Source organism: Myotis yumanensis, unplaced genomic scaffold (assembly GCF_028538775.1).
Source record: "Myotis yumanensis isolate MYYU_CA2020_CCGP unplaced genomic scaffold, mMyoYum1.0.hap1 SCAF_1, whole genome shotgun sequence".
Classification (NCBI taxonomy): domain Eukaryota; kingdom Metazoa; phylum Chordata; class Mammalia; order Chiroptera; family Vespertilionidae; genus Myotis; species Myotis yumanensis.
The window spans coordinates 215,039,368-215,053,217 of record NW_027223752.1 but is presented as its reverse complement, the minus strand read 5'-3'; the positions used below and the strand labels follow the sequence as shown (position 1 = coordinate 215,053,217).

The 13,850-nt window shown below is 45.2% G+C and overlaps 1 protein-coding gene across 8 annotated transcripts in view; it reads right to left on the bottom strand.

Moving 5' to 3' along the window:
• The window catches only part of APBB2 (amyloid beta precursor protein binding family B member 2), a 327,791-nt gene that overhangs the window by 184,530 nt on the left and 129,411 nt on the right, over nucleotides 1-13,850 (bottom strand). For 7 of the 8 annotated variants that reach the window (XM_070397666.1, XM_070397692.1, XM_070397699.1 and 4 more), the window contains one exon: nucleotides 11,718-11,830. In XM_070397666.1, coding sequence (XP_070253767.1) covers nucleotides 11,718-11,763 — 46 coding nt within the window. In that variant the 5' untranslated portion in view covers nucleotides 11,764-11,830. Of the gene's footprint in view, nucleotides 1-11,717; nucleotides 11,831-13,850 lie in introns of those variants that run through there. The other variant, XM_070397675.1, reaches the window with a different exon arrangement.

Below are 13,850 nucleotides of genomic sequence, written 5' to 3'. Positions count from 1 at the left end.
ACAATAAATGCTTTCCCAGAAACCCTACCTCCATCCCTGTGGATTTACCCTTAGGTCTCGCCGGCCAGACGGAGGTCACATGGCCACTAGCTAGTGGAATGCTAGGAAGTCAGGGGCCAGGACTGGTATGTTGGCTTACACCATCACAGTCTACTGTCTGCGGCTGGTCACTGTGCCACCATGAATTAAATCCAGGTCTCTTGCAAAAACAGAGCAAGATATGGGTACTGAGTGGGCAATTCATTGTGCCTCCAACTTAGGAATAAGAAAGTCATCCAGTAAATAGAGAAGATAATTAAAGTATTTCCAGTGTTTTCTGCTCCTCATATCAAAAGTTTATATTACATATAAAGTAACGTTTTAAAAAATCCCAATGCCTATAAAAACAAACAAAAGCTGCTTAATCTCTAGGCTCATATGCTCTTGTGTATATACAGAGGGTGGGATAAAAGTAGATTTACAGTTGTGAGTACACAAAACATAGATTTTATTCTTATATTATTATTTATTATATTGCTAGAGGCCTGATGTACGACATTCGTGCACTGGGGGGTAAGGGGGGGGCAGGTCCCTCAGCCTGGCCTGTGCCCTCTCGCAGTCCAGGACCCCTTGGGGGATGTCCACCTGCCGGCTTAGGTCGGCTCCCCGTGAGGGGTCCTTAGCGCTGCTGCGGAGGCAGGGGTGGCTGCACTCGCCAGCTGTGAGTACAGTTTCTGGCTGAGCGGTGCTCTCCCTGTGGGAGCGCACTGACCACCAGGGGGCAGCTCCTGTGTTGAGCGTCTGCCCCCTGGTGGTTAGTGCACATCATAGGGACCGGTGGTTCCGCTGTTTGGTTAATTTGCATATTAAGATTTTATTATATAGGATTTTCCATACGAATAACTGTAAACCTACTTTTGCCCCACCTGTGTGTGTGTGTGTGTATAAACTGGCAGCTAAATGGTTAAAAGGTAGGTATGAAGTCTTGCTGCTGTGAATTCTGGTCATAACCTGAACACAAAGAAGCTCTACCTGAGGTGAGGGTCATCGTTCCCCAGGCAGAAAGGCCTTGTCTGCTGCTATGCCATCTTCCAACATACCATTTGGGAGAGAAACACCCTAAAGGTACTTTCCCCATCTGTTTTCCCTCTGCTTTTATTCACCTCCCTGCCCCTGCCTAACCCTCTTTAGCACCCTGGATCTCCCACAGGATCCTGCCACCCAGCTACTTAATGTTAACTTCCCACTACTCTTAGAAAACAAGAGAAATTTTTCACCAAGGCCCTCAAGTCTGACTGAGTCCCGCCTCCTCTTCAACCTCATCTCCCACCAAGCCCACCATGCCCACTCTGCTGGGGCCACTTTCACCTCATTTCCATTCCCAGAACTGTCTCTATTCCTGCAGATTGGAATGAGTTTTCCTCAGTTCTCCCCGTGCTTCAGACCATGGACCAAACATCACTTCTTCAGGGAGATCTTCCCTATGTCCCCCTATGTCATATGGGCCCTGCCCAGGAACACCTGTCATTCTCCTGGCTCCTCCACAGCATGTACCACAACAAGCAATTATCTTCTCTATTGAGTGGCTTTCCTATTGTCTGTCACCATCACTGGAATAGAAGTTCTATGGGAGCAGCGATCTTACCTGCCTTTCTCACTGCTCTATGCCCAGTGCCCAGCACACAGTAGGACCTCTAGACTGTTAGCTTTACATTCTTACTTCCAGGACAGGCTCTAATGTCCCTCTGTGTCACTAACTCCTGGTATGGTCACCAAGTGGACCCTGCATCCCCCAGACTTAAACCCACACCTTACCCCCACAATCCTGATCTCGGAATTTTCTTTCTCCCCAACAACTTCTCTTGCTTGTAACCTCTTCCTACTTCTCTCACCTTTATCAAAGCAGGCAGCACAGTAGTGAGGAGCACTGGAGCCAGACAACCTGGTTTCAAATCCCAACTATACCTCCTATGATGTAGCCTTAAATAAATCACCGATCTCCTCTATGCCTCCGTGTCCTCTAGCACCTCTGTCAGAGAGAGTTGTTGGGAGGATTTAAAAATATACACAGCTCAGTGTGGCTCAGTGGTTGAGCATTGCTCTGTGAACCAGGAGGTCACAGTTGAATTCGGTCAGGGCACATGCCCAGGTTGCGGGCTCAATCCCCAGTAAGGAGCATGCAGGAGGCAGCCAATCAATGTTTCACATCACTGATGTTTCTTTCTCTCTCTCCCTCTCCCTTGCTCTCTCTGAAGTCAATTAAAAAAACACACGCAAAAAAAACACACCTAAAAAATACACATAAAATGCTCAGAACAGTGCCCATGTGTTAATCATTAATAATACTATAAATAGCCCATCATGAACCTGCTCTTTGTTCTCACCCGGATATGCACTCCCTAGACCCTTTCTGCATGATCATACTTCATTAGGTCCCTCCATGATATCCCATTTCATGTGCCCTTCAAACACCACCCACAGCACCTGCAATTCCACAGCTGACCTTCCGACTCCATGATCTGAATCACCCCTTATTAGCAGCCCTTTGTGTCCCATTGGAAGAAGATGCTCTCTACATTTGTTGTTTCCCCTTGAACTTCACCGATAACACGTATCTTTACTGGCCTTCCTCGCCTCTAAATACGACACCATATAACTTGATTCTGATCATATTGCTACTACCTTGAAAACATAAACTCTCTGTGAGGACAATCTGTAACTCCTCAACCCTCCAGAAGCCAGCATAGCATTATGAGTACAGGAGATGCAGCATCAATTGATCTCTGATTGGCCCTGATCACCCCTCAGCCTTAACACTACCCTGCTCCTCAACCTGAAAAAGGGGAAACTCTTTTAAGCTTTAACCTTGGCGCTTCTGTGTGAGGAACAGTGATTTTAAAAACAAAGACTTTCTATCTCTTAATGTTCAAAACAATAGGAAATTCTCTTCACACCTAACCAAGCTCCAATCACAGGAGAGGATAGTAGCAGGTATGCATGATCTAGCCAAGTCATGCTGGATTCATTGGTATCAAGTTGCAAATAAGCAATATGCAACTTAAGCTCTTTGGGGAATTTCTTGTAGCCTGGGATATGGGGATCAACTTTTCCCATAATTGGACACTCCTAAGAAAAAATTCAAAGGAGGAAACAAATGTAATCCCATGGATTTTCCTCAGAACTGAAAGGGAGAGAATGACTAAAAAGTACAGATACACCTTTAATAAAGCATTCTCTATAGAATATTCAATAGTAAGTGCTTGCTATTATATATATATACTAGAGACCCAGTGCACAAAATTCGTGCATGGGGGCGGGGGGGAGGGAGCCCTCAGCCCGGCCTGCATCCTCTTCAATCCAGGACCGCTGGCTCCTAACTGCTTGCCTGCCTGCCTGACTGATCACCCTAACTGCCTCTGCCTGCCGGCCTGATCGCCCCCTAACTGCACCTCTGCCAGCCTGATCATCCCCTAACTGCCCTCCCCTGCTCGCCTGATCACCCCTAACTGCCTCTACCTCGGGCCCTGCCACCATGGCTTTGTCCAGAAGGACGTCTGAAAGACGTCTGGTCTAATTAGCATATTACTCTTTTATTAGTATAGATATATACTCTTTCTACCTATGGACTGACCTATCTATCCAAACACACACACACACACACACACACACACTCATAAAAGAAAGGTCTAACAGGTTCAGAGGCTAACAACAGCCTGACCTAATTCCTGACTCTGAAATATGCCAAGTCATTCCTTTCAGAATTCTCTGATTTCATTTTCCAAGGCTCTTTGTGGTCTTCATTCAGGTCATTGGCGCTCACTTCCACCCAGAACAATTCCAGGTTTGCAATAAACAAGCAAAGTGTCTAGAAAATCTGGGAAAATAACTCCCACCTGCTTTGGTTTCCAAATTGCCGCATAAAGTTGCATATTTCTCTTCTTTCCATTCCGGGGGCTGTTCCCAGGAGATAGGTCTTAAACTTCCAAAGTCTGGCTGAGGCACTTCCTTCCTGCTACTCCCTGGCCAACCCCTTAGAACAACACAGTCTTCTCACCTCAATGTGAGTGAGAGCTTGTCCACATACAAAGAAGGGACCCTTGCAAATCCCTTTCCTGTGGAGTGTGGGGGAAATGTCCACAGACGCTGGGCATGAGGTCCCCAGGTACTCAACACACTACAAACAGGTTTCCTTGCAACAAGAAAGCTAGTCTATAGAAAGAGAAAAATAAATCACATTTAGTTTCTCTCCAAAGACTATTCTGCCATGTTTCCTATTCTCATTCCACAACAAAGCAGATACCATGCGTGGGCTTCTTTCCCAGGTGTTGATTCCTATCACTGCGGACAACATAGCACATCCCATTCTGTGCTCTTTTGGTGCCACAGGGAAAGTGCTAGACCCAGAGCAACCACGTAGAGGGGAGACATTTTCATTCCAACAGCATATAATTTCAAATCTCAACCTTAAAAAAGGAAGATTATAGAGGGGGTTTAAAAAAAAACACACAAAAATTTATAAAGAAGGGATTTTTAACTTGAGCTGTGGAACTTTTAATTTCTCTCTTGAGACAGAGAAATAACCTTTCTTTAGTACTGTTAATACCAAGAAATAATCTTATTTACTAGACATGAAAAGAAGCTCTATATTTATGAGTACCTAAAAAATATTGGCAATAGACAGGCCAGAGATAACCAGTTTCACAGCTCAGGTTCATACGCCAGGTAAAAATCTAGAACCTCACTTACTGAGTCTGAGACAGGCACAGAAAGTGTATTCTACAAGTGACCAGATAGATGACCACCGTGAGACCGAACTCGCTACACTGTGAAACCGTGGTTACTCAGGTACAAGGAGTCCCCACAGAAGAATCTGTAGAACAGCCAACCACTGACTTAACATTAGTTAACACTTCTCTATTTTTATGTTATTTTTTTAAAATATAGTTTTTATTGATTTTTTACAGAGAGGAAGGGAGAGGGATAGAGAGTTAGAAACATCGATGAGAGAGAAACATCTATCAGCTGCCTCCTGCACACTCCCTACTGGGGATGTGCCCGCAACCAAGGTACATGCCCTTGACCGGAATCGAACCTGGGACCTTTCAGTTCGCAGGCCGACGCTCTATCCACTGAGCCAAACCGGTTAGGGCAACACTTATCTATTTTTAAAGTTCTGCAGAACTCAGGTATTATAAGCTGATGATTCAAAGATCTTAAAATCCTATAATCAGACGGTGATGATAAAATTTCTAGCCAATATGGTGAGCCAAAATGACAAAGAAGGACTCTGCCTGTTTTAAATACATGGAAAAACTGAGTAAGATGCAAATACAAAGAAAAAGTCAAAATCATGAGAAATAAATCCCTGGGCCAGAGTAGGAGGAAATGGGCAGTCCTCACACAAGGATGATAGAATGGAAAAAGATAAAACTTCTCCAGAGGGCAGTCTGGATGTGTGTAGCAATGTCTTTAAAATGTGCAAGCAACCCTTTAACTTAGCCATTTCACTTCTAGACACTTTTTAAGGAGAAAAAAAGTTATGAGCGATGACTATGCTAGGACAATAAAAGACTGGAAATAACCTAAATGTTCAACAATGGGTGATTGTTAATTATGATATATCCATGCAATGTAGTAAAGTATAAAATCATAAAGTATCACATACTAGTAGAACGTTCAATAATATCAGAAATTTCCATGATGAATTAAGCTACAAAAAGCAGGTCATAAAATGAGATGTACAGTATGATTGCAATAAGGCTTAAGCCAAAGGTATAGATACATGCACACATACACACAGACTACAAAGACACATGCAAAATGTGAAGGATCTTTTTTCCCTCCCTGTGCTTTTGGTGTTTGCACATTTTCTAAAATAAATGGATCTTATTTCCTTGGGGTAGAGTAAAAATCTAATCAGTGTTATTTAAAAAATCGTATTGCCTTTGGCCTTGCCCAACTCCTGTATCCTCTCTTCATTCATGGAATTTTATTACTGAAACCGTGGGCCTCCCCAGGGGTTCTTCTGCTGCGATCGCCCACGTCTGGACATCCTGCAGGACTTCCTCCCGCACCAGGAAAACCAATTAAAACCAGAGCAGAAAGCCCCTCTTCTGAGATACAGCATATCCTGGCTGCTCTGGGCAGTGGGACCCACTGGCTGGTAATGACCTTGAGCGCTGCTCTCAGGCTCCTGGTCTTAATGCAAATTCCAAATGTTTCCTCAAACCCTGGCTACGCTCAGAGCTCCCACCACACGCCCCCTGAAAACTCCAATTCTGCCCAAGCTCCTGTCTTGCCTGATCTCAGGGCCAGTGCTCTTCAAACTGAGAGTCGAGACAATGAATGGGTGGTGAACATCCACTGAGTGGGTCCTGACCAGCATTTTTTAACCACAATTGTCCTTCCTCGCACCAAGGTGATTCAGCCGTCCTGCATTCCCCTGGTTTCACTGCCTTTCTCTGGAACATCATCAAAATAATAATTCTACCACAGGCTGCGGCTATCTGTGAGCTGCTACGAAACTCAATGTACTGGTCTAAAGATATATTTATGACACTGAGCAAACACAATGCATGACCTAGTCCAGTGGTTCTCAACCTTCCTCATGCCTTGATCCTTTAATACAGTTCCTCATGTGTGGTGACCCTCCACCATAAAATTATTTTGGTTGCTGCTTCATAAATGTAATTTTGCTACTGTTATGAATTGTAATGTAAATATCTGATATGCAGGATGTATTTTCATTGTTACAGATTGAACATAATTAAAGCATAGTGATTAATCACAAAAACAATATGTAATTATACATGTGTTTTCTGATGGCCTTAGGCGACCCCTGTGAAAGGGTCGTTCGACCCCCAAAGGGGTCACGACCCACAGGTTGAGAACCGCTGACCTAGTCCCATGTCTGCAAGTAAACAGAGTAAATAAATATATTGAGAGAGAGTATGTGAAGTATAGAAAAGTATTCAACAAAAATGTTAAAAGCAGTTATCTCTCAGGGTGTAGGGTTGCGAGAAAATTTTTATTTTTTAAATTTTTCTTTATTACACATGTATTGCTTGCAGGATGTTACTATTTCTGTATTAATCTTTACTCTTTCTGTACAAAGTGCTCCTCTAGGGCCTTTGCATTACCGGTGGCTACCAGGTTTAAAGAATGGAGAAAAAAGGAGGCATGAGACAGCTGTCAGCATCCTTTGCTGCTGAATCTTTTAGGCCTTTACGTCCCATATTAGCAAACACTGTGGTAGCAAGAACAGGTGAGTAGACAGCACCTAAATCAGTGATGGCGATCCTTTTGAGCTCGGCGTGTCAGCATTTTGAAAAACCCTAACTTAACTCTGGTGCTGTGTCACATATAGAAATTTTTGATATTTGCAACCATAGTAAAACAAAGACTTATATTTTTGATATTTATTTTATATATTTAAATGTCATTTAACAAAGAAAAATCAACCAAAAAAATGAGTTAGCGTGTCATAGGTTCGCCATCACTGACCTAAATAATCAATCGCCCAGTGCTCAGCGGGTCAGAAGAAAGCTCGATGGGAAAAAGCACGGACACGGGAGCAGACACACCTACGCTCACACGCAACTCTGCTCTGACTGGTTACTTTGTTGTTCAAGCCTCACTTCCTCACCTGTGAGATGGAGATAACAGACGAACCTTTCAAAGTTTATGTGGCTGAAAGTGAAAAACTTCTCATAGAATCAGGACCCATGTGTGGCATGAAGAAGAAGCACAAAGCAAACCAACGCCTTTCCTCCATCCGAGTGGGGAAGGCAAGAGTGAACGGCCACAGGAAAGAATCCTAAGTGCCTGTTGCTGCTTCAACTTTTCAAATGGCAACACTTAAGTGCAGAAAGGGAGGAAACACGCTCCTGTGAGTGAGCGGGAGGGGCGGCAGGAGAGCCCGGGAGGGCAGCACAGGCCCAGCACCGGGCTGCCTGGAGCCCTGCCTATGCCTCCTCGGCCTGGGCCTGCACAGGCTCTGCCGCGTGCTCTGGAAAATGCTTCCCTGGGCCTTCCTGAGGACACATATCCAGACCCACCCCACACCCAAGGTGATTCCACAAATATTTGAGCACTATCCTCACACACAGAGGCGAGAAGGGAAATGAAAATGTCAGGTGTCAAAGTTCAGCAGAGTGTACGTAAAGAGCAACTGGGGACACAGGCTTCAGGAGGGAGATGTAAGAGCTACAGGAGCACGTGCTGCCAGCGAGGGGAAATCAGCGGGGCTGCCCAGGAAAGAGAGCCGCTCTGCTGCACCCTGAGGCCGGAGCAGGGTTCCAGCGGGGTGTCTAAAGATGGAGCAAAGGCACACTGACCCAGAGGCAAAGGTGTGTCTCAGCAGGGGCGCCCACGTGGGCTAGCCTCAGGCATCTCCTGAGGAGTGACACTGCTGACAACAGCAATCACATTTCTAACCATGGGCAGTGGGTACTGAAGGAGTAGAAAAGGAAGTGGGGAGGACCTGAATGTCAGGGCGCCCTTCTGGACTAGTGAGGATATTCTAGATACTCTTGGCAGGGAAGTGGCACACTCAGAGCTAAGATATAAGCGCTTCAGCTGTTGGATTAATCTGGCTTTTATGAATGAATCAAATTTGCAGGGAGGGAGACATCAGGCCAGAAGTCAGGAGGCTGTCGCAACAGTCCAGATCCGGACGCCAGGGTGAGAGCGGCGGCTGCAGGCAGGCAAAGGAACCGATAGGTGCAGGTAAAAATAACTAAGGATGCAACCTCATTATTAATTCCTAAGACCAATCGACTCTAGTCTTAACACAAGCACAGATATCTGCTAAAAAGTCAGGTCAGGCTCCGGCTCTTGACTTCTTATTTTGGTGCTCAGTGGATGCCAGTCCACACGCATGAAAGAACAGCATCCGTCCTCAAAGCAGCATCCTGTCCTTGAAAGGCAAAGCCAGGATCCCAAACCAGAAGGAGAGAAAATCTAAATCTAAACTCCAAGTTGCCATGTGAGCCTCAAAAAACAACTCAGAGCACAGCAACTCCTGTCCACACTTAGTAACAAAACTATAAACTCAAGAGAATTATTTCCCCCCGAAATAGTTTCCCTCCCCTGGGAACAATGTGGCCCTGTTCAGCCCCAGGCCTGGCCCGGAGGCCCCGTGTCACCTTAGATTTCTTGTCTTAGATGACAAGGAGACAGAGCAGCTAAGGTTAATGTTTCTGCAAAGAGTGGCCACTAAATAAGGTCAGCGGGAGGCTTCAACAAGCAAATTTCATCTAATAATCTGGAGAAGGGAGGTGCAAAGGGGAGCGGTGAGAACAGAAAAGAAACCACATAAAGTAAATGACGGTTTTAATGCATTGGACTAAGGGATCGACAGTATTGAAACGAAGGGACGGAAAGCACACAAAGGCGAGAACCACATTCCAGCTGCAGGGAAGGGCGTTTCAAGCAACTTGTTGTGCAGACATGCTGCAGGCCAAGGGGCCAACGTGTGCCCCATGGAAAAGGCGGCCACTCACCATTTGAAAGAAGAATTTCCTCGATATATGAGTATATTAGATCCAACCATATGAAATAAGCATTTTAGTAGGTTGAATAATAACACTTTCGTAGGGTTCAATCATAGCACCTGGTTTCCAACTTTCTTCTACATCAGGGATAGGCGACATTTTTCTTAACAGGACAGACTGTAGATACATTAGGTTCTCAGGGGCAAGAAGCAAGATAGAGATTACTAGTATGTAGGGATTTATATAACCACTAGAGGCCCGGTGCACGGATTCGTGCATGGGTAGGGTCCCTCAGCCTGGCCTGTGCCCTCTCGTAATCTGGGACCCCTGGGGGGATGTTGAGCTGCCGGGTTTCAGCCCGAGGGATGTAGCAGTGCTGAAGCAGCAGGTGGCCAGGGAGGAACCCCAGCAGGGGCAGAGTGCAGCTCCACTGTTGTTTATCCCAGCCCTGCTGCACCTGCCACCACTGCCCAGTATGCTGCCATGGAGGCGGGAGAGGCTCCAGCTGGCAAGCCCGGCGTCTGACTGAGTGGCACTCCAGCTGTGGGAGCACACTGACCACCAGGGGGCAGCTCCTACATTGAGCATCTGCCCCCTGGTGGTCAGTGTGTGTCATAGCGACTGGTCATTCTGGTCATTCTGTCATAATGGTCACTTAGGATTTTATATACAGTGGGGCCTTGACTTACGAGTTTAATTCGTTCCGTGATGGAGCTCGTAACTCAAATTACTCGTATGTCAAATCTTAAAGTGAACGAGTGAGACACGTGATGCTGGGCTGATGTTGTGGTGTTCACTGTGACGTTCGTTGCGCCAACTAGCGGTGGGGTATCTGAAGCTGGCTCGTAACCCGAATTTTAGCTCGCAACTCAAAGCAAAAAATCGGCCGAGAGACAGCTCGTATCTCGAAAAACTCGTTAGTAGGGACACTCGTAAGTCAATGCCCCACTATATATATATACATATATATGAAATGTAACCATTTAAAACCACAGAAGCCATTGTTAGCTCCTACCAAAAAATGGGCCTGGCTGAATTTGGCCATGAGCCATAGTTGGCCAACCTCCGGACTATAGTATACAGGGCGAACTTTTTGTGATGATGTTCACTATGAAAACTGTTCATTTTACAGTAATTCAGTAATGGCCTTGGAGGATGCTAAGGTACATGTAAAAAGCTGTCTATCCCACTCCTGCGGCTTTGACCCTGGTGCTTGGTCTGAATCCTCACCCTGTTGTCAGTTCTCCCTCCACTGCTGCTCCCAATGATCTGGCTGTTAGGGTGATGTTAGAAGCAGTTGTCTGGGAATGGCCTTGAGGGGGGTTCTAACTTTCCTATGAAGAAAAAAGTGAACTGTACAAGGAAAAGGGACCTAAAGGTGGATATGAACAAGCATAACAATGCACGGGACATGGGAGCAAAGGCACTCTGGGGAATTACACACCCAAACACACCCCTGATTTGAAGCTAAAATTCCAGTAATTCAAAAGGAAGCAACAAAAACAAAGAAATATCTAAACAGCTGGCTGAAAGACTAAAGGGAACAAAAAATATGTTTGAGGCAAACTCTCCTTTATAGAAATAAGAAGGAACATTACATGGGCAATAATCATTTTTCTCCGAAGTGAATCAGGGGTCGTGACAAACAGGAAAAGGCTGCCATTGTAGCCATTCCCCAAAGACGATGATCAGAAAAACCTTAGTGTGTGAGACACTGAAAGTCATCACTGAGGGAGTCAGGAATTTCCTCTTTGGAGAATGTTAAGAAATAAGAGTTGGGGCCTCTCTCCCTGACACGTGTTCAACAATGACATCCCCAGAGGACCTCTCTTCTGAGTCCATGAGTTTTTTTTATTTCAAAGAATTCAAAGAGTCACTGGGACATGTTTTTAATTTATGGCATTGCTATTGGTCCAAATGTTTTATATTGTGATGAAAAAGGAAAGCTAAAAAAAAACAAAAAACAAAAAACAAAAAAATACCTCTATATGACTGGATGCATTGAAAGGAAGATTGCTGATATACACTCCTGGTCTTATAGGGCCAATAAAATATAAAAAATTCTAATTTCTCATCATTCAATATTAAACATTTACCCTAGAGCAATGCACTCTCTTGCATTCCTAAATATTGTCAATTAAACGTAAAAACCTTCACCAGTTCAGCACCCTGCCATATTCTACACAGGAAATTAAAGGGAGAGAGCGAGAGAGAAAGAGAGAGAGAGTGCAATCCCATACATACATGAGCTGCCTGGATGACAGTGAGCCTCCGGGTACCGTCTGCCCATAGCGACCAGTCAGCACATTGCAGGGGCCTCGGGAGTCTCCACTGCTCGGGAAGACTGAGAGGGTTGGCTGTGGTGGGGGAGGAGAAAAAAGTAGAAACAAAACAGAGATTGAGAATGATGACTGCATTTTTTTCATTAAAATGCTAATGATGACCACAAATTTCCAGATAACTACATTTATGAATTATTCATGGTCACATCCGAGGCGGACTCCCTGTCCCTGTAGGCAGGCACAGAGCTCGCTGACGATTAGCATGTGGCCCCTGCAATAAGTGTGACAGGAGCGCGGGCCACTGCACGTCTACCAGCAGGGCTGGCCCGCTGGCCCTCTCTGGGAGATCTGGCAATCCCACCCGTGTCTCCTATGCCTTTTCATCTCACTCTTCCTTAATGAAAAGGAACAGCAGTAGCCCGGTTCTTTGCTGTGACATCTGAACTAATATCCTGTGGAAACTCTAAGAGCTTGAAAGGAAAAAAGGAAATTATCTGTACTGGGTAGATAAGCCATCAAACCGATTCTTAGAAAATTTTTTTATTGAAATCTAACATTGATACAGAAAAGTACACATACCACAAGTGGACGCCACAATGGATTTTCCTAAACTGAACACACCGGGTCAAACCCAGAACAGTATCAGCACCCCAGAAGGTCCCTTCATGCATAGATTACTTCTGCCCATTTTTGTAAGCATGAAACTGAATTACTCTCATTATTAATTTTTCTTTTAAAAACCACATGTTGGATCCCTACTATACGCTAAGCACTGTGCTAGACACTGCAGCTACAAAGAGGAATAAGACACAGGCTCTGTCATTCAGTAAAGTGAAGTCTAGTGAGGCCCAGAGACACACACAACACACCCGGTGGGACAGTGGGATGAGGGCAGTGACTGAGATTCACGCCAAGCAGGGGCACCCAGCCCAGAAATGGAGAGGTCAGGGAAGGCTTCCAACAAAAAGGGATGCCTGGCATGTCCTCAGGCTGCGTAGGACTTAGACAAGCTGGTAATGGGGCACAAGACAAGGGAAAATCAGAGGTAAGAAACTGCATGGTGCCCTGACCGGTTTGGCTCAGTGGATAAAGCGTCAGCCTGTGGACCAAAGGGTCCCGGGTTCGATTCCGGTCAAGGGCATGTACCTTGGTTGCGGGCATATCGCCAGAAGGGGGTGTGCAGGAGGCAGCTGATCGATGTTCCTCTCTCATCGATGTTTCTAACTCTCTATTCCTCTCCCTTCCTCACTGTGAAACATCAATAAAATATATTTTTTTAAAAAAAGAAAAAAAGAAACTGCATGGTGTAATTCGGTGTGGGGGTGAGGCCAAGAAAGAAGCCTGGAGCCAGATCATAACCTTATTCACATATCCAGGAACTCTGACTTTACCCTGGTTTCAGACACCCACTGATGGGTTAGCTCTGGGTTTGAGATGCCTTACTGGCTCTGGATGGATCCAAAGGGGGCAGAGTGGAGGCAGGGAGACCAAGTGGGCCAGTTTAATTGTTAGATAGGAGAGGGAGGGTGGGGATTAGGGTAGTGGAAGTAAGTAGGAAAGGGAACAGGAGAGGAAGAATTAGGACTGGAAAAACACCCAGATGCTAAAAGCAAGACAACTTGGAAAAATAACTACATGTGGGTGGATAGAAGAGACAACTAAGGAAGAGAATGCAGGAGAATGGACAAGTTTAATAAGGAAGATAAGGTGTTTAGTTTGGAGCATTAGAAATTGAGGTGTAGACAATTCAGGTAGGGATGCCCAGATATCCTTGAGTATGAAGCTTGGAGAAGAATCCTAAGCAAAACATAAAGGCAAATAAGTGGTCATTACACAGAAAGTGGCAGAAATTATGTTACTGGGTGATACCACTGAAGGAACTTGGATAGAAGGAGAAGATAAGAGGATCAGGGCTAAAAGCAGAACCCTAGAGAACATGAACAATGACAGAATGGGCAGAGGAAGATCTTGTGAACAAGACCAAGGAAGAAAGGTAGAGAAGTACCATGGAATACAAAGAGATGAATAGAGAGGAGAGATGAAAAATATACCTTTGGACTTGACAGTCAAGCAGTCACTGGCCACCATGACTGAG